This window comes from Piliocolobus tephrosceles, chromosome 16, assembly GCF_002776525.5.
Source record: "Piliocolobus tephrosceles isolate RC106 chromosome 16, ASM277652v3, whole genome shotgun sequence".
In the NCBI taxonomy this organism is placed as follows: domain Eukaryota; kingdom Metazoa; phylum Chordata; class Mammalia; order Primates; family Cercopithecidae; genus Piliocolobus; species Piliocolobus tephrosceles.
The window spans coordinates 57,873,220-57,898,815 of NC_045449.1; the positions used below are offsets into that span (position 1 = coordinate 57,873,220).

The window sequence follows — 25,596 nt, forward strand, 5'->3', positions numbered from 1 at the left end:
TAGTTATTTTTTTCTCACCATGGGCCTATTCATACATGCTCCTCCAACTACTTCTGTTAGTAAAAACATATTATTATTTTGTCATCTCCTTTACCTGTTTTTTGGTAAAAATAAAATAAAAATGGCTACAAGGAATCAGGATGAAAAAAGAAATGGACCTTGACAATCTATAAAGAAAGGGATCAGGGCTCAAGGATATCTGGTTCCCCCCGTAACACCTGGTTACACACATCCCCACCTACACCGCACTGCCTGGCAGATTCTACTGTTTCCTGGTCCCCACATGCTCCCGGCTGCCCCACATCTCTTTTCTAGAGCCCCAGCCCTGACCTCTTTCTCCTCTAGTACCTGTCAGCAGCAAGCACGAGAGGAAGAGAACAGAGAGAAGAAACTGCATCGGCCCCTCGGTGCTCCAGCACCCGACTGACCTCCTGCCCTGCTCTGCCCCTACTGGGGCTGGGAGGTGGCAGAACAGTGGGGGGTGGGGCACAGGAAGGGCAGGTGCATTTCAAGAAAACTCCCTCCTGCTCTAATGACTTGGCACACTCGCCAGGAACACAGCTCTTCTCACCTCTGCCTTTGTTTGTCACACTCGCTGCCTTTGGGTGTCATCTCAACTTCTTATCTCTCTTGGGACAGGGCCTCTAGTTCAACCCCTGGCCATTACTGATGGCAGCAAAAACAAGAGAGAGAGGAAAAGAGGGACCTTCCCACACACCTGGGACGACACTGCCCTAGAACCACAATCAGCCCAACTCTGCTGCTCTCAACCCATCCTGGGAATTCATCCCTTCTGGGTCTTCAGCCCTTGCCTCTCAAACCCCTCACCCTCATGTCCACACGGACCCCAAGTTAATTCTTCCATAGAAACAGTCTCAGTTTTCTTAACTATAAAATGGAAATGACGAGGGTACCTACCTCACACAGGGTGGCTGTGAGGAATGAGGAAATGCATTCTGAAGGGCTTAATGTCGGATAATCATACAAGGTTTACATGATTTAGTACCTGAGTTTTGGAACATTAAACAGTTTTCAAAAACTGACTCAGAAACACAGTTAACTTGTTGATTTTCCTTGGGGGTAAAAATGTCCCAAGGTCTCAGGGGCCAGCCGGGAAAGGCTCTGAGCACAAGGCCTTCTGAGCTGAGTACGGTGTAACTACCAGGGCCAGTGGTTGACCACCAGGAGGCAGCATGCTGTCACCTCTGGCTACTGTGGGAGACCCGCTCTTACCTATCAGAAGCCAGTAATTCCTCAAGTAGTTGAGCTTGTTCTTGCTTTTGAGTCCGGGGTCAAACTTGAGGTCTGTGCTGGGCGTGATCACACACTCCCCCTTGTCCCCAATGGTGACGCCATCAGTCTGGGGCCCTTCCAGCAAAGGAAGTGTGCTGCCGCGGGGCTGTGGAGAGAGTGCAGTGAGTGAGGGTCAGGAGCCCTGAAGGGAGAGCAGGTCCCATGGCACACCATCCCAGCCACTGTCCTGAAAGGTGAGTGATTTCTAGTGCAGGGCTAGTCCAGGACAGAGCCCAAAGGACAAGGACACAAAGGCCCAACTCTGGGCAAAGAAGCTCCTCCCTCAGGACGTGACAAGCTGCACTGATGTCTTTATGGACGTCTTTTCAGTACTGGGGTACTGGGGAACAAGAAGTGTGTGTGTAGAACTCCAAGACGCTGTTATGAGAAGCAGACATAAGTGAAGGAGAACGAATGGATATCTCTGTTAGTCACAACTGATGCAACCAACGGGGTGGAATAAAGTCCACCCACACACCCGGTGCTGGCTCAGGTGCTGCTGGAACTACGACAGAGGCAGGCGCTGTCTGCTCACAGGAGCAGTCGCCCAACTCACTGGGAAGATAAGAGAGCCAACCACACAGCCCAAGCATTGCAGGGATCAAGACAAACAGCTAGGATTATGATGCCTCGGACTTTCAGAGACAGAATGTTTGAGGCAGGCTGGTGAGGCCCAAGGAGGCTTGGAGAGATTGCAAAAGCATGCAAAGGGTTTGAGTAGGGAAAAGGAAGAAGAAAGGGCACTTGAAGCGTGAGGTGAGGAGCAGCCTGAACAAACGCCCTGGGGAAAGATGAACAGGAAGCTTGTAGAAGTCAGGGAGAAGGTGCACTTGCTTGGGTCATGTAACTCACACAGAGAAACTAACAGGATGGCGAACGGCATCGTGGGACTGGATTAAGGAGAGCCATGAACACCAGTCTGGGGAGTTCAGATTTGACCACAAAAGCAAAAGGAAATAATCAGGGATTCCTCAGCTTTAAGAAGCTGTTTCTGTCATGTATCTTTCTTTCAAAGTAGAATGTGGCATGTGCGGAAACTGTTTTTGAGAATTTAAGATTTGTATTTTGCATGCTTAACCCGCAGTATGCTTGTGCGTAGCAAAGTCATTCTTTGCTAAAATGGAATAGAAGCAGTTAGGCAGCTGTGAGCCCTCCATAGTGGACTTACCACAACAGCAACTCCCTCGTGTACCATTGAGGGAGAGGCATAGAGGCTGGTAGAGTATTTCCCAACATACAGAGTGGGCCTAAGAGAAAAACAGATACATGCATTCCAGTGTCATTTAATTTCCAGATCCCACAGAAAGGAGGAATCATAACCCCAAATACCATCCACAGGGATGACTGCATTAACCCCCCAGACATGGAGGAAAGCAGTAGGGGTGTGAAGGTGGGGCACTGCCCTGGGAACAGGGCCACAGGACTTTAGTCCCAGCTGTCACTCACTGCAGAAACATGGACAAGCCACTTAATGGCAAGCCTCAGCAAAATTGCAGGGCTGGACTAGATGATGCCCATGATGCCTGCAGAAAGGACTACGTCCAATGGCCATCCAGGAGACTGAGTGCTTACCACCACCTCCGAGGCCCCTCAGACGACCCTGTACAACACACTTTCACTCCAGCGACCACCAAAACTACCCCCATTCTGCCCCGTGCTTTCTAAGGATCCTGGAGGTCCTACAAAATTCCTGAGAAATGGTGCTCTACTCTGGATGCCGAGAGCAAAAGGGATGCATAAGAAATTCCAGACTTGGTGAGACTTCTGGTTCCTCAGCTATATAGTCTGTCCCCACGTGGGACATCACGGAGACGGAAAATGAGGAGAGCTACACCCCCTGGCCCTTCTGCTTACTGTCAAGAGCCCACCTGATCAGTCATCCACTACATTATCTAAACCTCTCTCAACGAATATCTTACATTTGAATGGTGTTTTACAATCTAAATACTCTCTGGCACATTATCGTATTTGATCTTCCACACAACTCTATGAAGTAAGAAACTGAGGCTTGGTGAGTTTAAGTGACTCAGTGATAGGCTAATAACGGGGATGGAGAACAGAAGCCTGCTGAGTCTTGGACACACACTATTAACTATTTTTTTTCTGATTTCTAAAATGAATATAACCTAAAAATTTAGAAAATATAGAAAGTTAAAAAAAAAATCTCTTGCATCCCTACCACCTAAGATAGATCCAAACTATACTTATACTGGCAGTCTCTTTCCTATCCCCACCTTTATTTGTGTGTGTGTGGCGGCAGGGGGAAGGTCTTGCCATGTTGCCCAGGTAGGCCTCAAACTCCTGTGCTCAAACAATCCTCCCACCTCAGCCTCCCAAGTAGCTGGAATTACAGGTGTATGCCATGGTGCCCGGCACCTCCCACTCATGATTTTTATGTTATATTTAAGAATTCTGAAGCTTTAATGGGTGCCCCTCAGCTCTTCTGTTCTGAGGTTTCCGAACGAAGCAGTCGTGGCTCTGGATATTCCTCATGGCTTCAGAGACTGTCCTGTCTTTGGCCTCCCGTGCAGGGCCTGCTACATTGCAACAGCACCAGAACACAAAGGCCACGGCCGCCCTCTCCTTCCCCGAGCTCCCAACTCACGTCAGCTTGCTCTTGGCCTCTGTCTCCTTGGGGAACGGGTACTTCCACTTGGTGATGCGCCCCACCTCCCCAGACATGAAGGTCAGATAGCGCAGGGTCTCCACAGCGACATTGATGTGCATCACCTTCCTGAGACCCTCCCGCTGCCAGACATAAAAGGCCACCACAGGGGAGGCGTAGTTTTGGATCCACAGGACATCCCCAGATTCACTGTCCACGGTCACCACCAGCCCATCACCATTGGACACAAAGTGGGACATCTCTGCACAGATCAAATAAACAAAGCATGCTGAGTCTCACCCCATCTTGAAACCACATCCTCTACTCTTGTGGCAGGCTGTAGTCACTCATTTAGAGGAAACAAGACTTCTGGAATATTCTCAGATCTCCTCTGAGCAATTTCACTTGTTTCCAATGAACTCACTTAGTCTCTATAATATCAAGACACTGGGAACTGGCTGGCTTATAAACACAGGATAGGATTACTCTCCCAAAGGCAATTTATTTGGTGATGTGCTTTACCATTCTATTCAATAAGTGAGAGTAAATATTGAGGAGAAAGGAGCCAATGGAGATGCCTATTAATCTGGCATTTCATAGCAGTCACTTGAAACCCATCGATCAAACTGAAAGTCAGGGACAGCTGTGGTGGCTCATGTCTGTAAGCCCAAGACTTTGGGAGGCTGAGGTGGGAAGATCACTTGAGTCCAGGAGTTCAAGACAAGCCTGGGCAACATAGTTAGACCCCCATCTCTACAAAAAAAAAAAAAAAAATTTAGCCAGGGGAGGTAGGGAAGTGGTGGTGTGTGCTTGTGGTCCCAGCTACTTAGGAGGCTGAGGTGGGAAGATCGCTTGAGCCTAGGAGTTTGAGGCTACAGTGAACCATGACTGCACCCCTGCACACATCCCGGGCAACCTTGCCTCAAGAAAACCCCCCCCAAAAAAAAAAACACCCTGAAAGTCAGACCTGAACCACTGACACTGTCCCATGAGATTCACAAAGGAGTCCTCAGAGAAAAACGAAAATATTCTAGGTCCTTGACCAGAAAAGGCAGAGTCCAACTTTGACACCAATGTTAAGGTGACAGAATTGGTTTTTAGTTTTCATTTGAGCGGGGTGAATGTTAACTGCAGAAATAACTAGGGATGAGTCACATTTGCAGAGAGGCCTTGACAGGGTTGTTAATGTCCTATGCTGATTTTACTTCTACTTTCCATGGGCTTGCAGTAAATTCCTTCTGTGACATAGAAAGACTCAACAAGGGGTGTCCTCCTTCCTCTCTGGCTAAGCTTGTCATCATTTTACTTCGGTTTCCCTTCAGACTTCACCAAGGTCCCTGCACATTGACTGTGGGAAGTATTTACGATAAGCCCATGAAAAGTCCATGGAAAGAAAGAACCTGGTGACAAACAGTATCTTAAAAGAAAATCCTACTTTCTGGAGCAACTGATTCCAAAAGTACTGGCCCAAGCTTGTGAAATCCAGCAGAGAGCACTTACTGTAGTCCATGTCGTCCTCGGGCAGCGAGGCTGCATAGTCAAAGTAGGTGGCATTCCACCGGAGCTCTCGGGTTTTGGTGTCGTACATGGTGATGGTGTATTCTAAAGAACACAGACCAGCCAGCCCATTACCACAGAGAGGCCACAGTACATACTGAGGTGTGGTCCTTATCTAATTATAAACAAATCCTCCCTAAACTGTAGGCCAAAAAGTCCAGACTATCCATTTTGATACAGAAAGGCAATGTGAGGAGAACTGAAGTCCCAGACACATAAGTGAGCCTGGCCGACAGCATGTGGAAGCAGAGACGAGCCACCCATGCTATGCCCTTGGACTCACGGCTCACAGAATCGTGAGCAATAGAATGGTTGTTGTTGTTAGCCATTAAGGTTTGGGGTGCCTTATTACATAGCAATGGATTGCTGATAGTCAAAAACTGGCACCTTGAAGCAGGATGGCGCCATAACAAACACCTAAAGCATGTGGCATTGACTTTGGGACCAGCTGGTAGGTGGAGGCTGGGAGGCTGACAAAAAGGTTGGTGGAGACTTGCTAGTGCAGAGGTGGCACTGCTATTCAAAGTGGAAACGGGGTGACCCAGCTTGTGGAGGGTGCCATGATGAGTATGACTATTGCTTGCAGTAACTTGGAAGACAGAAAAAATATCTAATCAACTCAGGGATCCAACTAAGGAGACTTCCAGACAGAAAGCAGAGAATGTTGGTTTCTCTTAGCTGTCTATGATATACTGTGAGACAAATGAGCTGAGGAAGAAATTATTCAGCAGAATACAGAGGAAATATAAAGGGTCCAGGACTGAATACTGCTGGAAAAGATTCTCATTATAAAAAATAACTTTAGGGAAAAGATCAAATCCAGGGTACTGCCAGCAACAAAAAATGGGCTCAGGGTAAAGATCAATAAAATCAAAGGTTAAGCTGTAAGATCCTTCTTTGAGACCTCCAAAAGATTTTAAGGCGGCCCCTCATACACCCTCTGCATCAAAGGAGTTCTAAACTCACATTCCAAAGTCTGGAGACTTGTGGGTATGGTTTTTATCTAATGCAATAGACTATAATTTGACACATGGGAAGCTCACATAGTTTTTAAAGCAGTGGTATTAGCATAGACTAAAAGGATCAGAGATAGTCAAATTGAAAAAAAGGGCTTCTAGATCCCCAAATTTCAATGGACAAGGAACAGACTGAGAAAGATACAAAACTGGCCATTTGTTACGGAAAAGAACCGAGAGGCTCTCAGAGGGTAGAACCGAGAGCCACTGAGAGCACTATATTAGGAAACTAATCCCAGAGGGCAAAACTGGGCCCTAATGAAGGAATATTCCCTACCCCTGGAGGAGGGGAACCTGAAAACATGTGCCTGTCTAGATTTCAGAATTACCAAGGTCCAATGTGTGATATGTGTTTCTCTTTCCTGCCCTTTTTTGAGTGAACATGTTTATTGCAGCTATCCTGTCTCCGTCTCACCACTGTATGTTGGGTGGGGGATGGGAAGGGGAGCAAGACCCTGTCTCTTTAATTCACAGGTCTCCAATCAAGAGGAGCTACATCTGAAGAACATCATCCACCTCCAGACCTGATGCAGATCACGAGACATGAGATTTTGGGACTGATGCTGGGATTGGATTTTGGGGGTCTTTGGAGGGCGTGGGAGGGTTGTAAACTACTGCAGCCTGAGGGAGGACTGAAGTAGAACATCTCTAAAGGTCACTACGACCAATTCTTCCCATTCCTGTAATATGCATGTTACTCTTCCCATCAAGAGGCCGAATCTGTATCTCTACCGTTGATTCTCAGTTGGCCTCGAGACTTGCTTTAACGAACAGAATGCAGTGGAAGGAAGGTTCTAGAACTTTTGAGCCTAGACCTTAGGAGGCACTGTAATACCCATTTTTACTCAAGAGGGAGCCCAGCTGCCATGTCAAGAGTCCAGGCTATCTATATGGAGAAAGGTCACATGGAAGTGAACTGAAATCTCAGATACATGAGTGAGGCCAACCAAGCATGTGGAGTAAAGATGATGGGTCCTTGCTGAGTCCTTCCTGAATTCCCTACAGAATCATTAACAATAAAACGCTTGTTTTAAGGCACTAAGTTGGGGTGGTTTGTCATGCAGCAATAGACAATGGAGGCAATGGATTTACACACCTATGCACACACATTCCACCTCATGCATATCCCAGCTCCTTCGAACACCACAATTTCACCTGAGAATGACACAAGTTTTATATCTGGATGAAGCAGGGGCCACTGTAAGAATTTACTTGATGGAAAAGGTAAACACGTAAATCCTAAGCAGTCACTACAGTTAGAAGCTGGAATACCTGATTTTTACAGTCTAAGACCTTCCACCCATTCCCAGGAGAGCCCAGCCAGCTTCTGCAGGGTCCAAGATTAGTCTCACTGAGTTTCAGAAATGCAGAGCTTTCCCCAACACTTTCAGGAAGGTTCTCTTTTTTTCAAATCCTTGGCTGTCTGAAAGTTTAGACCTAAATGTAGTGCTCAATTGTAATGAATTCATCCTAGGTTTTTGATACAATTTTTTCCTTCTAAATGTTTTCTGTTTCTCCTTTTAGCTTTAAGTATCGTTCAACAAGTTTTATGGCATCCCCGACATGTGTGAGGTGCTGCACATATGATAATGAGTAAGGCAAGTCTCTGCAGTAATGAGGCTCACCCATTCATACATTCAAACATTGAGCCCCTGTTACACATCAGGCAATATGCCTGGTATAGAGAGATGGCAGGTGAGCAAAACAAAGTCGTACCCTCAGGGAACTGATATTCTAGTGAGGGAGGCAGGAAGTAGGCACACAGAATTTATAAATATGCAGTGCCAAGAGTTAAGAAGAAAGAGGCTGAAAAAGGAGGAAACAGAAAATGGTGCGGTGAAGAGAGTGCAAGCCATGCCTGTAAAGGGACAATGACAAGGGGTGAGATGGCTGTCACAACAGGCTTGTTAACTGCTACGTGTGTCCCCAGAATGGGAGAGCCAGGTGTTCCTGAGCAGGGTGGAGGCCAAGAGGCTGGAGAAGAGGCTTCACAGAGAAGGTGACTTTTGAGCAGAGTTGTGCAAGAAAAGAGGATATTTGCCAGATAGGCTAAAACAGGCATACCTTGTGGAGAGGGCCACACCACTACAAGCCTTTAAAAATGGCACTGCCATTTGGGAGCTGCAGGCAGTTGATCCTAATTGGGAAATTTTTTTTGGGGGGGGGGGGGGGGGGACAGAGTCTTACTCTTGTTGCCCAGACTGGAGTGCAATGGCTTGATCTTGGCTCACTGCAACCTCCGCCTCCCAGGTTCAGGCGATTCTCCTGCCTCAGCCTCCTGAGTAGCTGGGATTACAGGCACCCGCCACCACACCCGGCTAATTTTGTATTTTTTTAGTAGAGACGGCATTTTGCCATGTTGGCCAGGCTGGTCTTGAACTCCTGACCTCACGTGATCCACCTGCCTCAGCCTCCCAAAATACTGGGATCACAGGCGTGAGCCACCGCGCCCAGCTAGGAAACTTTGAAAGTAGTGAAATGAGGCGAGAGAGGTGGCAGTCACATCACAGGGGTTTTTCTGGGCAGTGGTGCAGTTTGGACTGTATCCTTTGAGCAGTGGGGGACTCTGAAGGGTCTTATAAAGGAAAATGACATGATCAGACCTGTGTTTGGAAAAAGGAAGCTCTGGCCACCTTCTAGGGAAAGAGGCTGGGGAGCTTCTTCCGATCCCTTCTGGAAACAGGCAGGTTGTAGAAGACAAAGGTTCATTTCTTACCTGTTCGCCCAAGATACAGAAGAGAGGTTGATGGGCAGAGACTATCTGCAAAGGCTGATGACAAGGTCTGCTGCTTCTCCCCAGTCAGGAGGTCAATAACATACCAGATGTCCTGCTTTTTACCTGAAAGGACACAAAAACACATCATCGTTTACGCCATATGGAAAAAAGTATCACTGCCAAACTAGCAGCCAAGATGCTCTGTATTGAGAGAGATAGACCTGAAATTCTTAGGATGTCATTTCTAAGGTGATGATGTAAACGGTAATGCAGAGACAATAAAACTTTTTAGGCCCATAGGTCTTATAATAATTTAATAACCTAATCATGGTATACAAATTCCTCCAAACCTAATAACATAATTATAGTTTCAAAAAGTTCCCCAAACTTTCAAGTTAGATTTTATTGCTTTGATGAGTGGCTTTAAATATGAAAAGTCTTGCCTGTGAAGGGCAACCCTTTTCCCATGGACTGGAATCTATAGAAATACAGAAATGTGCCCAGGGATTTATCTCCCTAATAACCATCATTCACATTTCTCAACATCCGTATTAACTAGCCCCCATTGAGAAGGATCTACAGTTACTGTTTATGACTATAATTAACTAGTACCTGGGACTGGTCAGTGGAGTTGGTTGCAATCTGATGCTAAGGAGGTCAAAGTTGTCTCGGCCCCTGGTCCCAGCCAGTAAGGTATTCTCTGGCCTTGGACCATACCCCTAATCTTGGTCAGCTGATTATGACAGGCAGACAGCACGGTAAACAACACTATTAAGAAAATCCAAAGCATATGTATCAATGGTGTACACCCAACAGCATCCTAGCAATAGAGAGTCAGTAGCACCGGCCTCCAACATGAAGGTCAACACAGTCACTGTAACGTGTATATTTCTGTTTTGTAAAGCATGATCTCTGGTGGTCATTCGTATCTTCCTAACTCATTGGAAAAGTCTCCTGTTTTGGAGACTCTTAGAAGCAGAATATTGAGATGCTGAGGAAGGTCACCGAGCCTTTGAAATTTTTTTTTTCTTTTTTTTGAGATAGGATCTTGCTCTGTCACCCAAGTACAGAGTACAGAGGTGTGGTCATGGCTCACTGCAGCCTCGAACTCCTGGACTCAAGTGATCCTTTTTGCCTCAGCCTCCTCATAGTTGAGACTACAGGCATGTGCTACTATGCCTGGCTCTTTTTTTTTTTTTTTTTTTTCTGAGATAGAGTCTCACTCTGACGCCCAGGCTGGAGTGCAGTGGTGCGATCTCGGCTCACTGCAACCTCTGCCTCCCAGGTTCAAACGATTCTCCTGCCTCAGCCTCTCAAGTAGCTGGGACTACAGGCACGTGCTACCACACCCAGCTAATTTTCTGTATTTTTAGTAGAGACAGGGTTTCAACGTGTTAGCCAGGATGGTTTCGATCTCCTGACTTCAAGATCCGCCTGACTCGGGCTGGGATTACAGGTGTGAGCCACCACGCCCGGCTACCTGGCTAATTTTTATTTATTTTTTATTTTTTTGAGATGGAGTCTCGCTCTGTCACCCAGGTTGGAGTGCAGTGGCACGATCTTGGCTCACTGTAACTCTGCCTCCGGGGTTCAAGCGATTCTTCTGCCTCAGTCTCCCAAGTAGCTGGGACTACATGCGCCCACCACATGAAGCTTAGTTTTTGTATTTTTAGTAGAGACTGGGTTTCACTGTATTAGCCAGGACGCTCTCAATCTCCTGACCTTGTGATCTGTCCACTTCAGCCTCCCAAAGTGCTGGGATGACAGGTGTGAGCCACCAGGCTCCCGGGCTATACCTGGCTAATTTAAAAAAATGTTTCTTCTGTAAAGACAGGGTCTCACTATGTTGACCAGGCTGGTTTCAAACTCCTGGCCTCAAGCAAACCTCCTGCCTCAGCCTCTCAAAGTACTGGGATTACAGTTGTAAGTCACTGTGCCCGGCCTAGAATTTGCTAAAGCTATACTTCTAAAGTTCTAACAGATGTTGCATACATGCCTGTTCTACATGTGTGCAACTTACCCGTGGATCACAACTCTGTTCTCAATGACAAAATCATAATACGAATATGATCTGAAGGTAGAGGGGAACAGAGCTAAGACCATGAACCTTTTCCATCTGGCATGACATAACTGGTTACTTCAAGGACCACTAGAGTTTACATAACTCAGCTATTACTTTAATGGATAGACTGGGCAACTACCATGCTCTTAAATAGGTTTAATGAACTCGCTTAAGAGGGTACAGCACAAAGATGATGAGAAGACATCACCCTAAGCAGACTATAAGTGAATCGCTGGCAAAAGCTGAAAGACCAGATAGGACACAGTGACATGGATGGTCAGAAGATTGTCAGATGTTCCCAGGGCATGGCCCACAGAGAGAAAAATCTGTGCTGATTGTTTCCTCCAAATTCCTAGGCTGGGAGTTCCTCAATCTGAAGGTGGGGAAGGAAGCAAGCGTCCCAGTGTCCTGAGCAAAACCCTAAAAGTCTGGCCTGCACTTGAGACCCAGAAATACACATAAAGCTTCTCAAGGCATGAATAGGCAATAAGCACTTTCAGTTCCTCAAAAAGAAAGCTGCTGTATAAATACGGGCTATTATTACTACTATGATTTCAAGATAAATACAGCTCTCCTTTGTGTTGCAAATGCTTTTTTATTGACATTTTGGCAGCAACATGGTAAAAGAAAAGCAGGTGATCTGATGCTTTGAAAGCTGTGACCCCATAGGTATGAAGCAGTTTATCTAGGCAAGCTATTAAGTGCTGTTTTATCAAATATTCTGATAGCAGGAAATACTAAGAAAGCCCTATAATTAACAGGCAGAGCCTGGCTTTCCTTTCTTGGCTTAGACGATTGTATTCACTTTAAATTTCATCCATTTGCCACTGGGTATGTTGCAATCTTGGAATCTCAGGACTAAGTCAACACAGCAACTAAAAGCTTGTTAAATGAGTAACCATATTAATGATGTCAATTCTTCTCCCAAGTTGGGGGAACCCTTTCTTAATTGGTCAGCTGATCCTGGGGAGAACAGCACCTGAAGCACAACCCAGGAAAGAAAGGGTTGGCAAGGCGGTGTCTGCGCCCTCTCTCTCCACATGCCACTTTCCCAGATTCTGGGACTTACATCAAAGAGACACAAGTTTCAGGGTTGGAGACAGGAACTCTTACCCATGTAGAGGATTCCATCTGAACTCCGGCACGGGGATGCCTGCACCAATTCTGGGATGGTAAAAGGAAGTTTCTTCAAAAAAAAAAAAGGAAAAAAGTTAACCAAGTCTTGTGCAATTATTATAATTTTACCAGGCAGTCTGTTTCTATTACCTAATTCTGCTAAAAAGAGAGAAGCACTTTGCAGATGGGAGTTTTCCTAACTGAATACCAAGGAGAAGGGGGCACCCTATGCTTCCACATCTACTTTGTTTTCATTTTTATTTTTTTGAGACAGGGTTTCACTCTGTTGACCAGGCTGGAGTGCAGTGGCGCCATCTTGGCTCACAGCAACCTCTGCCTCCTGAGTTCAAGTGATTCTCCCACCTCAGCCTCCCAAGTAGCTGGGATTACAGGCGTGTTGCCACTACACCCAGCTAATTTTCCACCTCTATTTTGACAAGCTCCTAGGTCCCTGAGCTCCATAAACATCCACTCCTTTACTTGACACCATGTGCGGACGCCCCTCAAGGTCTCCTGTCCAGGGTGCTTCCCAGGGGTGACACAAACCTTTTCTGAAAATATTTACACAAATATGGAAAGTTATATATTCTTTGAAATTCTGAGAGTGGGAGAAAGAATTGTCCTGGCTTGGAATACAGAGCCAGAGCTGGCTAGACTGAGTAGAATGACAGTCCTCTGTAGAGCCCCATGGGAGGGAGCCACGACATTGATGCTGAAGGGATGCAACCTTGGTGCCAAGCTCAAGCTTCGAGGGAAAGGAGAAGTCGCCATTACAGGGGCAACACAAGAGTCTGAGGTGGAAAAGAGTTCTGATGTTTTCTTCAGTAAAAAATTCACTATTGAAAAACAAGAAAAATGGAGGCTTTTGGTTTTAAAGAGGAAGTTAAGATAGGTGCCAGGAAAAGAAACTCGAAGGAATCCAAATGTTTCAACTGCATTTCATCATAAAACTGATTCTTCTGAGTCTACAGCTGTCATCTGACGAGCTCTTTTGGTTAGTGCTCGTTTCAGTATACTTTATTTTTAGAACATTCTGTGTTCTTGAAATTGTTCTATAGATACCTGCTTTTATAGAAATGCCTCTACTGCATGGTCACCTTTTTCTCCAAGAAAGAAAAGATTTCTCTCTAGCTTTAATAAGCAGAGCTTTGCATACTAAATAACTTGGATTTTCCCATCATCCCAACATTCAAACCAAGCCTCAGAGGAGGAAAAATGCTTCAGAGAGACTGCAATGACTGTGTTTTGCCACATGTTTCTGAGAATCAGAAAGGCACTGCAGATCGTCCAGTCTCCTAGAGTTCTGTGGTCTCTGCTTCAAGGCCCAAGCTTGGGAAACACTGTTTCTGGAGCTGCTAAACCACAACCCAGGAAGGAGCACAAGGGAGCGATGAAGGGCATCCTCTTTAAGAACCAACTCCAACACGAGAAGACACGGCCCTGGACATACTCCTTCACTTCTCCAGGCTCAGTTTCCACACCTCTAAAATGGGGATATCACCCACAGGGCTGCTGAGAGATTCAAATGAGATAACTTATACAACTCACTCAGCCCAGTTTCTGGCAAACAAATTGCTTAAGAAATGAGGACTACGGAGCTGTGGAGAGAAACCGATGGAGAGCAGTGTTGAAGGTGAAATACACACAGCTCTACACAAGCTTGCCCTCCTCCCCTCTGTTTTGGTCACAAAATAATTTTAAAATACCCAAGTTAAAGCCCACAATCCACTTACAGCCTAGACAAGTGGTTCTCATCCTCGGTTGCACATGAGAATTACTTGGAAGCTTTAAAAACTTCCTACTGATGCATAATACGCAAACAGAAAAGCACTCATCATCACACAGCTCAGTCAGTGTTCATGAAGTGAACATACCCACGGAACCAGCAGCCAAGTGAAGAAACAGAAGCCCCCCTCTCTCTCGACCCCCTTTCTAGCCATAACTCTCCAGGGTAACTATTATCCTAACTTCAAAACAGCAGAGACTCGTTTTTCCTGTTTTTGGCTTTATATAAGTGAACGGCAGTGTGTGGCCTTTTTGGTCTGTCTTGTTTTGCTCAACATCGCGCTTGCGAGTCATCTGTGGTGTGTGTCGTCAGACTGTTGGTCCTCATCACTGGGCATGCCTCTTCTAGAGTTGATTTTTCCACTCCACTGTGGATGTTATTTGGCCACTCTGCTTATTATAAATGGTGCTGCTGTACATTCAGGCACGTGTCCATTGGTAAACAAACGTGCATTTCTCTTTTGTTTTTTGAGACGGAGTCTCGCTCTGTTGCCCAGGCTGGAGGGCAGTGGCGCGATCTCAGCTCACTGCAAGCTCCACCTCCTGGGTTCACGCTATTCTCCTGCCTCAGCCTTCTGAGTAGCTGGGACTACAGGCGTCCGCCACCACGCCCGGCTAATTTTTTGTATTTCTAGTAGAGATGGGGTCTCACCGTGGTCTCAATCCCTGGCCTCGTGATCCGCCCGCCTCGGCCTCCCAAAGTGCTGGGATTACAGGTGTGAGCCACCGTGCCCAACCACAAACATGCATTTCTATTGGGTCTGTAACCTAGGAAGGCATTTCTGGGTCCTAAGGACTCTAGGACTTACTGCCAAACAGTTTTCCAAAACACTTGTGCCACACTGCACTTCCACCAGCAGTAGGTGAGAATCCTGGTTGCTCTATATCATCACGACGTTTTCTTTTTCTACTTCCCTTGTTTTGGCCATTCTGGTGAGTAGCAGTATGGCACTGTGACTTTAATTTGCATTTAATAATGACTAATAAAATGGAACATCTTTTCATATGTTTATGACCATTTGGATATTCTCCTCTGTTATTCTTCCATTGGGCTTTTTTTAATGTACCATAGGATTTCCTCATATATTCTGAATATGAACTTTTGTTGGATGTGTATACTACAAATACTTTCTGACCTCTTAAGAAGGAAAAGTTCTTAATTTTAATATAGTCAGTTTATTGATTTTTTGCTAAATTTATAGTGTTCTTTAATAACCTGTTTAAGAAATCTCTACTCACTCTAAGATCATGAAGATGGTTCCATTACTTTTTTTCTTAAAGCTTTATTATTTTGCATTTCACATTTAGATGGGTGATCTATCTGGAACTGATTTTATATGTGTTGTGGGGGATAGGAGTCAAGACTTGTATTTCTGTATGGATATCCCAATTGACCTATACCATTTATTGCAAAAACACTGTAAGCTGGGTGGTGGTGGCTCACGCTTGTAATCCTAGCACTTTGGAGGCCGAGGTGGGTGGATTACTTGAGCCCAGAAATTGGAGACCAGCCTAGGCAATATGATGAAACCCCATTTCTACCAAAAATACAAAAAATTAGCTGGGCGTGGTGATGTGTGCCTGTGGTCCCAGCTACTCAGGAGGCTGAGGTGGGAGGCTGGCTTGAGCCTGTGAGACAGAGGTTGTAGTGAGCCAAGATTGTACCACTGCATTCCAGCCTGGGTGACAAAGTGAGACTCCATCTCAAAAGAAAAGAAAAGAGAAAAGACAAGAAAGGACACTGCAGTGTCACCTTTGTCATAAATCAGGTGACCATATGTGTGGGCCTGTTTCTAAATTCTCTTATGTGAGGAGCTTTTAAGAAGTCCTGATGGTCAGGCGCGGTGGCTCACGCCTGTAATCCCAGCCCTCTGGGAGGCCGAGGCGGGTGGATCACGAGGTCAGGAGATTGAGACCATCCTGGCTAACACAGTGAAACCCCATCTCTACTAAAAATACAAAAATTAGCCAGGCATAGTGTCGGGTGCCTATAGTCCCAGCTACTCAGGAGGCTGAGGCAGGAGAATGGTGTGAATCTGGGAGGCGGAGCTTGCAGTGAGCCGAGATAGCGCCACTGCACTCCAGCCTGGGCGACAGAGCGAGACTCTGTCTCAAAAAAAAAAAAAAAAAAAAAGTCCTGATGACTTAGATCAATTAAATTGGGACCTTCTAGGATTGGGCTCTATGTTCTAGGTCCCAATGCTGTTTTTTCGAATTCTAGGTTATTACAATGTATAACTAAGGCTGAAAACCACTGGTTTAGATTCTCAAATGGAGATGAGGATGGAATAACACATGACTCCCCTAAGGAATCATTGGAAGGTGGGGCAGGTGGAGACAGCATTTCCCTATATCCCTCCCTCCTAAGGTGAGGGTCACCAGTTAGAGCAAACCCTGTTCCTAACATTATATCCTCCAGTGTATGGGCTGGGCCATGAAAACCTGCCGGTCTGCATCCATGTTTCTGAACTCTGGCACCACATTTAAAAGCTCATTTAGGAAGCTCTCTGAAAAGACTGATGCCCAGGCTCCCCTCTAGATCACCTGAATCAGAATCCCCAGGGGTTGTTTTTAAAAGCTCCGGGCGGGAGACACAGTAAGACACTGTGCAGACACACTTAAAAACTGCCGGTCTAGAACCCCTGGAGTACAAAAAGAAGCTAAATATACTCACCGTCAGGCCTTCATTATTCTTGCTTCCAAGCGTATACAGGCTACCATCATTAGGATCTGGGAGAAAGGCAGGCCTAGAGATTAAATAATAAATATCAAAGATAAATTATAGTCCAGGGCACGGAACAACGTATCAAAGCCACGCGAACCCATGATGGAGGAACAGAGAGTGGGGGGTGGTTGTGTGTGGGTGTATAAGTGAGTATATAAGACAATTCCACCCACTATTCTCTCTCAGTTCAACCACAGATAAATAAAATACCCCTATGGTGGTAAACACTATCCTCGACTGGAGAAAAGTGCCCTGAAAGGAAAAATCATACAAAACCATAGAAGACAAATCATCGTTTGGTCAAAGCACTCTGGATGAAGGCAAAATATGTGAAAAGGACCCAGCAAGTCCACTTTTCAAATTCTACATCAATTGTATATAGAACTTCAGCCATTAATATTTAATAGCATAGCGTGGTACATAAACAGGTAGAACAAATCTGCTTTTAGTTTTCAAGAGATATTTTTTGTTTAACTGGAGGCAATAAAAGCAAACTCTAATGGTTGGACATCAGAGAGAACCCGCCAAAGGGACAGATCAAGGTCTCTCCGTCAGTAGCTTCCCTTGAAGCAGATGTGAAGTGGTCTTTTGTCAAGCTAATCTGCTAAAGACTGAACTATAACTACAGTCCCTCAGAAACTCTTGGCTGAATTGTTCCTTTACTTAGGTTGCGCCATCATTTAAGGCTCTTACAGGCGCTATCCAGCTTTTACTCCAACACACGCTCTGCAGTAGCAGGTCACATTCACCTTTTTTCTCCATGATATGACACAGCAAAGAGGAAGAGGTCCAGTCCCCCTGAGGACTTTGGAAGTTTAAGCTCAAAGCTCAACTTGAGTTTCATCTCAAATAAGCCTTTTTAAAACCACTACCCTTCTCCCCCAGGAAACTGACGACCTCCTCCTCAATACAGGCTTTCATCATAGCACCTGTAAGACTTTCTATGTCACTCACTGTTATTCTTCAAACTTACACATATATGCACTCCCAGCAATTGGCCTCATAAACACTGATGGAATGAAGACGACTGAATTTAAGGGAAGTACTGAGCAAATCAGAAAACTTACTCTTCCACATGCGTTGGGACCTGCAGGACTGGATCTGTGCAAAAGAACAACAAAGACATCATCAGAAACATCCCAAAATGTCAAGATTCCCAGAGGCTTCCCAGGACCAGGTCAAGTTGTACTGGTAATAACTTTCCCCCCCATGTTAACCTACATGGTCTAGTGTACATGAAGGTTATATGCACGTTTGCATCATCATGTATATCTTTTAGAAAACATATCCACAGTGATGCAAATGTAAACTCTTGGATAGTCACCGAGGCTGGATAGAGAACTGAGACCAGAGCAGAACTGCTTTCAAGAAACTTGCATATAACTTGGGGGATGGATGCAGAAGGAAGAACCAGCCACCACCCACAGTGGACAAGGGGTCAGAGCATCACTATCTGACACCTCAAGGACTTCTAAAACCTAAATCATTACCTTGTCTGATGCCTGGAGTAGCTCTACATATTCCCATTAGGAAAAGTAAAACTGGTTTAAGCGCTGACTTTGATTGGATAGCAAATGGACACACCTCTTTGGAGCGGTAATCCTAGAGCGTCCAAGTGTTCATTCCCTTTGGCCCACCCATTGCATTTCTATAAAATCTAATTTAAAGATAATATAAAGTATAGAAAATGGTTTTTGTACAACAATGTGTATGTAGCAGCATTACAAATGACCGATCCAATAATATGGTTAAATTACAGAATGTCCCCTGGGCAAAAAATTAAGGCTTCTAAGAGGGCTAATAAAGTTTTAAGACATAAACAAACCTACGCTACTATGTTCAGGAGAAAAGATAACATTGTACATACAGTATTAATGCAACTATGGGGAAAGGCTTCAATGTACCTAACTAGATGGAAAGATCAAAAATGCTAATTGTAAATGATCCTTGTTGGAAATGCAACTCCCCCCAACCTTTTCTATATCTTAAAATTTCTGCAAGAGCAGGTATTACTTTTTAAATTGAGAATGTGTTTTTTTTCTCTAAGTCAATTTTACATTTGCAGCAATTAATGGCAGAATTCTTCCCTCCCTAGATTTTCCTTGGCAGAAAGCAAGAGGAAGTTCCTGATTCCAGGGGCAGATGGTGGTGGCAGTGAGAGAGCATGAACACTGGCACAGCAGCACCGTGTAGTGAGAGATCTATAAGTCCGCAGGCAGGAGATTCACAGCAATGAGGTATTTCCAGCAACCAAAACCCCACAGCCTTGCTGTACACAACTTAAGCTCTGGGGGCAAGAACAGCAAGTATTCTTATATGATTTTGTATGCAGAATTCCAGACTCTGTAGGCTCTGCTTATGGTGACAGACAGCTGTCCAATCCATCCAATTATTGGATGAAGGAAAATCTTTTAAGCCTTATCATATGTTGACTTTGCTTAAAAGCCCAGCTCCTATACAAAGGCATATGGTGTTCACAATAACAGGTACACACACCATATGTGGTCTGTGGGCAGCAAACAAACAATTCACTAAACCAAAAACACTTTAGGAAACAGGAAGAACTTTCAGTCAGTAAGCATATGTTTATCTTCCCCATTAATCACCTCTCGGTACACTCTCACAAACAGACTGATGCAAGAGACAGGAAATAAAGGCACACCACACTCATCCTACTCAAACAAGCTAGTCAAGGTGCAATAACCCAGTTACCTTAACACGGGCCTGAAGCCATGCAAATCAAGAAGAGCAAGAATATCATATTCCGAAGAAAACATGGCAGTAAATGGCATCTTTTTTGTTTGTTTCAGCCACTTAAAGGTATCACAGATAAGCGCAGATTAAGAGGACGCAGCCAAATTCCAGCAATTCACCAGAAACAAGACATGGAGACCAATATGATTTAAATTCCTGTTCATAACCTGATCTTGGCTGTACAGTGTTTGCTCAGTCTCACAAACTTGTCTTCAGATGCAGATTTTCCTGGTTTTCTATAGTTTAGCGACTGGTCACCTGACACTGAGGCCTCAGGTCCCAGGATGTGCTCTGTACCAGGAAAGTTCCAGTTAAGATTCAGGACGTCGGCAGGAGACAGGGGAAGATTCCTGGGACAACTACATGGGTGTTTAAGAACTGTGATTTTTTTTTTCTAGGCTTAGGAGAAGATAAACTCCAGTAGGAGGACCTTATGGTTGTCTTAGCACTTCCCATCCACTCAGTAAAGTAAGTACCTGGAATAAGCCTCTTCAAAGCTGCAGGCCAGGTAAAGACACAATTATTAAGACAGTTCTGACAGAGGCAGACACACTGCTGCTTGGCCTCTGAAATGTAACAATGACCTAATTCCGTAAATGTTTTTCTTTAAGAATCACCTGAATTCAAGATTTGCTTTAAAATACTACAGAAAATAATTATATGGGGGTGGGGAGGACAGATAAAACAAAAAATGGCAGGCTGTTGATAACAGTTAAAGATGAGAAATGGGAACCCTGGGGTGTTATTTTACTACTCTCTGTACATACGCTTAAATTTTTTCATATTAAAAAAGGTTAAAGAGAAAAATCTTTGGAAAGTCAGCAAAAATAAAAACAAAGAGCATTATCTGAAAATGTGCAATGAAAGAACAACATGAAAAAGTGGTTTTGATTTAATAATAAGAACTGGTATCAGGCAAGATTCTTGCTTTAAAAAAAAAGTTTTCAGCCATGTGAAAAGAAACACTGTCCAGCCTGTAGGGATGTAAACAAATACTGCTGTAAAATAAGCCACTATCTACATGGGGCCTGATAAGAATAAAAGCCAATGTCACCAAGTTGTTTTACTTTCAGAAAAAAAAAGTTGGGGGGAGTTACTTCACACGTATAAAAAGTGGCTGTTATGTAAGGTAAAGGTAAAGGTAAGGTTATCTGGTAAAGGTACAGATATGGGAAAATGTAGCTGAAATAAAGGTTTGGTTTCCCAGGATTAACACAGGAAAGAAACAAACCTGCTCACTGATCCCCTGGGAGCAGTCACTGGCCTCAACTCCACTCCCCGGCCCCCATCGTGTGTCCAGCTGAGGCCTGGAATGGCACAAGCTTTATACCTGCAGGAACTGACATCCTGGGTGAGGTCAGGAGATGCTCACTGCTCGGCTATTGTGCTAATCTAAATCACCTCTTTAAGCTCAAATGACAAAATAGACGTCCACATCTTTCCTTTGTCCAAGTTCATAAGGGTAAAGTTTTAAACATTTCTGTCCCCAAAAGCAGTGAATTTTGGTCCCCACTGCCTCCTCCACACAGGGAGGAACATTGCCAGCTTCTCCCTTCAGCCTTTCTTCTCACTCAGAGAGCACATGCCTCTCTTTAATTTCCACCCTAACCACAGTGGGGTTCTAGGCTCCCCTCTCCTGGGTCCTCTCTCCTGGGTCCTCTCTCTGGATCAACTGGATACATCCACTACTTCCCACCAACGCCTCAGCCTCTGCTTGCCCAAGTCACACCCTCTGTCTTTTGCCCCAGGCTGGCTTCTACTCCTGACTACCGTATTTTATTGACAGTACCACTATTCTCCTAGAAGACAGCCATGACTCAGACGACACTGTTGACATGTATTTCTCCCTAACACATGCTACCAGTTGCCACACTCTGTGGTCTACTTCGATGCCAATCACAGTTCTGTGTCCTGTTCCCATTCCCTTCAACACCATTGGAACCCTTTGTCTTCCCTCCTCTCCTAATCTGTGTGGTCTTTGGAATCAGACAAACGAAGGCGTAAATCCTGGCTCTGCCAATCACCAGCTGAGTGACCTTGGCAAAGTTACTTAAACTCACGGAGCCTCAATTTCCTCATCAGTAAGGAAAAAAAAAATAGAGATAAATCAACCTCATGGGGCATCTCTATGTGGATTAAATGTTTGTCAAGACTGTAAGTCAATGCTTTGACACTGAGAAGAGTGATCCTTTGAAAGGCATAAATCAGATTAAGCTTCTCTGTCACTCAAAATCCTTTGGTGGTTCCCCATCTCACTCAGTGAAGGTCAGTGTTTACACAGTAGCTCAAAAATCCCAAGCAGTCCCTCCCTTTCAACCTGTCACCCTCTAATAATCTCCCACTATTTCCCACACACTCCATTCCAGCCATGCCGGCCTCCAAGTATTCAACAAGCACTGCCAGGCCTGCCCCTGCCTCGGGACCTTTGCACTGGCTGTTCCTCTGCTTAGGTCTTTGATCAACTGTTGGCATCTCAGAGAGGTCTCCCATGATCACTTTCTACTGCCCAGGATTTCCAACCCTTCTTTCCTGCTTAATTCTTCTCCATGTCACTTACCACCTCTGTAGTTCTGCATATTTTATTGCTTACTTAATGCCTGACTCTGGCCACTGAGGGTTGGGATTTATTTTTTTGTTATCTGCATCTTCCCAGGGATCTAAAACAATACCTGACACACAGGTGGTAACCAATGTATTTGTTGAATGGAGTAATTAAGTCTCATTTCCTGTCTTAGTCTGTTTGTGTTCCTATAAAGGAATACCTGAGGCTGGGTAATTTATAAAGAAAAGAGGTTTATTTGGCTCACGGTTCTGCAGGCTGTACAAGAAGCATGGCACTAGCATCTGCCTCTGATGAAGGCTTCTGGCTGCTTCCACTAGTGGCAGAAGGCAAAGGGGAGCTGGTGTGCACAGAGATCACAGGGCAAGAGAAGCAGCAAGAGAGAGGGGAGAAGGTGCCAGGCTCTTTTTAACAACGAGCTCTCACAAGAACTAATAGGGTGAGGACTCACTACAGTGAAGATAGCGCCAAGCCATTCATGAGGGATCCACCCCCAAGACCCAAACACTTCCCATTAGGCTCCACCTCCATCACTGGGAATCAAATTTTAACATGAGGTTTGGAGGGTCAAATATTCAAACTAGAGCAGTTTCTTTCCTACTTCCACTCTTACCCAGCCTGGAAATCCATTGTTGATCACTTTTAATAATCCAGCAGATAAGCTCTACTCACCCTGAACCCAGGATCTGCATAGCAGTCCCTGTTCCTCCATCCAGGCTTCTGAGCACGGCTGTAGAAAACACTGCGATCATTTGTGGAGATACCATCATACACAGTATCTCCATGGTGTGGCCAGCTAGGCCCCTGCAACTAGGAGATCCTGGCTGACTTCTGTTCTCACCCCTGTAGCTGGTATTTCAAACTACTCCTTGCCTCAAGGTCCCTGTCTCTCCACAAATGACTCTGCCTTCTGTGTTACAGGGAAAATTAAGGGAAACTGAGTAAGCTCGCTGAAACTTTCTACCCTTTGCCTTCTACATTTGCTCAGCTCCACCCTTCCTTTCACATCTCTATAAAGGGACGATGCTTTTGTCTTCTCACTCATAGGTATTTCACACTCACACTAGATCCTGTCTTCAAGGATCTTCAACTCCTCCTTTGCCTGTAAATACAAAAACCCCTTGGCTCTGCCCACTCTTCTGCACAGTCTCCTTTTCCTCCAAAATGCATCCATTTAAGTTTACAGTTCAATGAATCTTAAAAAACACACACACCCATGTAACTCTCTTCACCATCAAGATACAGAACATTTCCATCACCCTAAAACATTTTTTTCATATCCCTTTGGATTCAACACTCCCAAATCCTGCTCCAGATAAGCACAAGTTCATTTCGTTTGTTCTAAAATTTCACAAATGACCACATCACAGATACTCATTTGTGCCTGGCCTCTTTATTTCACATAATGTCTTGGATATCCATCCATATTGTTGTGTGTATCATAGTTCACTCTTTTTTACTGCTGAATAGTATTCTACCGTAAGAATTTACCACAATCTGTTTACCTATTTACCTGCTGAGGGACATTTGAGTTGCTTCTATTTTTTTGGCTGGTGTGAATAAAGCTGCTGTGAACATTTGTGTACAAGTCTTTATTTGGACGTATTTTCATTTCTTTTCTTTTTCCTTTTTTTTTTTTTTTTTTTTTTTTGAGATGGAGTCTAGCTCTGTCGCCTAGGCTGGAGTGCAGTGGCACAATCTCAGCTCACTGCAACCTCCACCTCCTGGGTTCAAGTGATTCTTCTGCTTCAGCCTCCCAAGTAGCTGGGACTACAGCGTGCACCACCACACCCAGCTAATTTTTGTATTTTTAGTAGAGACGGGGTTTCACCTATTGGTCAGGCTGGTCTTGAATTTCTGACCTCATGATTCACCCGCCCTGGCCTCCCAAAGTGCTAGGATTATAGGTGTGAGCCACCGTGCCCCGCCCTATTTTCATTTCTTAAAACACTTAAGGACGAGGACTTGGCTGTATCATATTGTTTACATTTGGCAAGAAACTGACAAACAGTTTGCAAAAGTGGTAGTACTGTTTTATATTTCCACCAGCAACGTATTGGAGATACCTGTGGAATTTTTAGAATGTTGATTCCTAGGTTCCTCCTCCAGGAAGCTGACTTTGTAGGTAGAGACAGGGAATTTGCCTCTATAACCCAAGGTGGGTGACTGAGCCATGCAGGGAAACTACACTGCTCCGAATCCTCTGTTCGACTTTCCTGCCTTCTTACCTTCCTCCACTCACTGCCCTCTGGCCCCTACTCTCAGAATAAGATCAGAACTACCACTGTCAAGTTCCCGTGACCAAAACCAACACTTGCAAATCCTCCATATGGCATCTGACGATGTTCTCCCTTGGACTCCTGACCCAGTCCCACTTGCAACTGCTATGGCTGTCTCAACCCAAGGCCACAGCCCCAGGACCTGTTCCTCGGTTCACATTCCCCAGATTGGCTGGTGGGTTCCACTTCCATCCAGTTGTACAATCTAGAAACTCAGAAAGTCCCCAAACCAGTCCCTTTTAAGTGCACCTCTAGCAGTGATTGCAAATGTTCTGGGTTGGCCCTTTTGAAAAGTATTTAAGGGAGAGGGACGGGGATTACCACGTGTTGATCATTACTGAAGCTGGGCACTGGGTACACCTACTCTCCTTAATTTGGGGTATGTATAAAGTTTTTATAAAATGAAAAGTTAAAAGAAAAAAAGAAGCTAAAAACAGAAGCTATTTAAGGCAAACATCTGCAATAGGTTGGAGAGAATGGCCTGTTCCTCCGGCTCTCACCTGTGGCATAATTCTGGAAAGCCTGCTCTTCCAGTTGCACAGGGCGCAGAGACTGAAGGGAAACCTATGTTAAGAGCATGAAGGACCCCATCAGGACCATCTCAGGCTTCCCTGAATGCAGGGTTGGCAGAATTCGTGAGGGAATGGGGAAAACATGAGGTGATAAGTCAGCTGAACAGAAAAATGTCTTTGATGAAATCAACCAAAATTTAAATAATTGTTTCAAACCAGACTTCAAGATTGATGGCCTCTCTCTGGAGGTAGCTCTGGGCACACTTCCTTCCATGTAGGAAGAAATAAGATCTCTTTGATTACAGAAGCCACAAGAACAGGTTGCTCACTTGACTGGAGCTCAAGGAGCCTTGTAAGATCCTTCTCTTCTCTCTCCCAGATGAGCACGGATATTTCTGGAACATACTGCTTTTGCTTTTCCGGTAGAATCTAGATGACCTCTGGCTTTACCACCCTCTTCCACCTTGTTCTTTCTGACCCCATCTGACCACCTTTCTGAGCCCCATAACACAGCATTGGAAATCAGCTCTCTCTCCTGTACAGCTAAGATATCACCACACAGTTAGGAAGTCCCCAAACAAGTCCCTTCTAAGTGCTCTGGGTTGGTCCTTTGAAA

At 44.9% G+C, this 25,596-nt stretch overlaps 1 protein-coding gene across 2 annotated transcripts in view; it reads right to left on the reverse strand.

Moving 5' to 3' along the window:
* Positions 1 to 25,596, reverse strand: part of ERN1 (endoplasmic reticulum to nucleus signaling 1) — a 91,998-nt gene that overhangs the window by 23,298 nt on the left and 43,104 nt on the right. Inside the window, exons 3-10 of one of the 2 annotated variants that reach the window (XM_023212063.2) lie at positions 17,943 to 17,976; positions 16,825 to 16,897; positions 12,363 to 12,435; positions 9,188 to 9,310; positions 5,399 to 5,500; positions 3,899 to 4,160; positions 2,462 to 2,540; positions 1,234 to 1,399 (exon numbers count right to left, since the gene is read on the reverse strand). In XM_023212063.2, coding sequence (XP_023067831.1) covers positions 1,234 to 1,399; positions 2,462 to 2,540; positions 3,899 to 4,160; positions 5,399 to 5,500; positions 9,188 to 9,310; positions 12,363 to 12,435; positions 16,825 to 16,897; positions 17,943 to 17,976 — 912 coding nt within the window. The remainder of the gene's footprint in view (positions 1 to 1,233; positions 1,400 to 2,461; positions 2,541 to 3,898; positions 4,161 to 5,398; positions 5,501 to 9,187; positions 9,311 to 12,362; positions 12,436 to 16,824; positions 16,898 to 17,942; positions 17,977 to 25,596) is intronic. The other variant, XM_023212065.1, reaches the window with a different exon arrangement.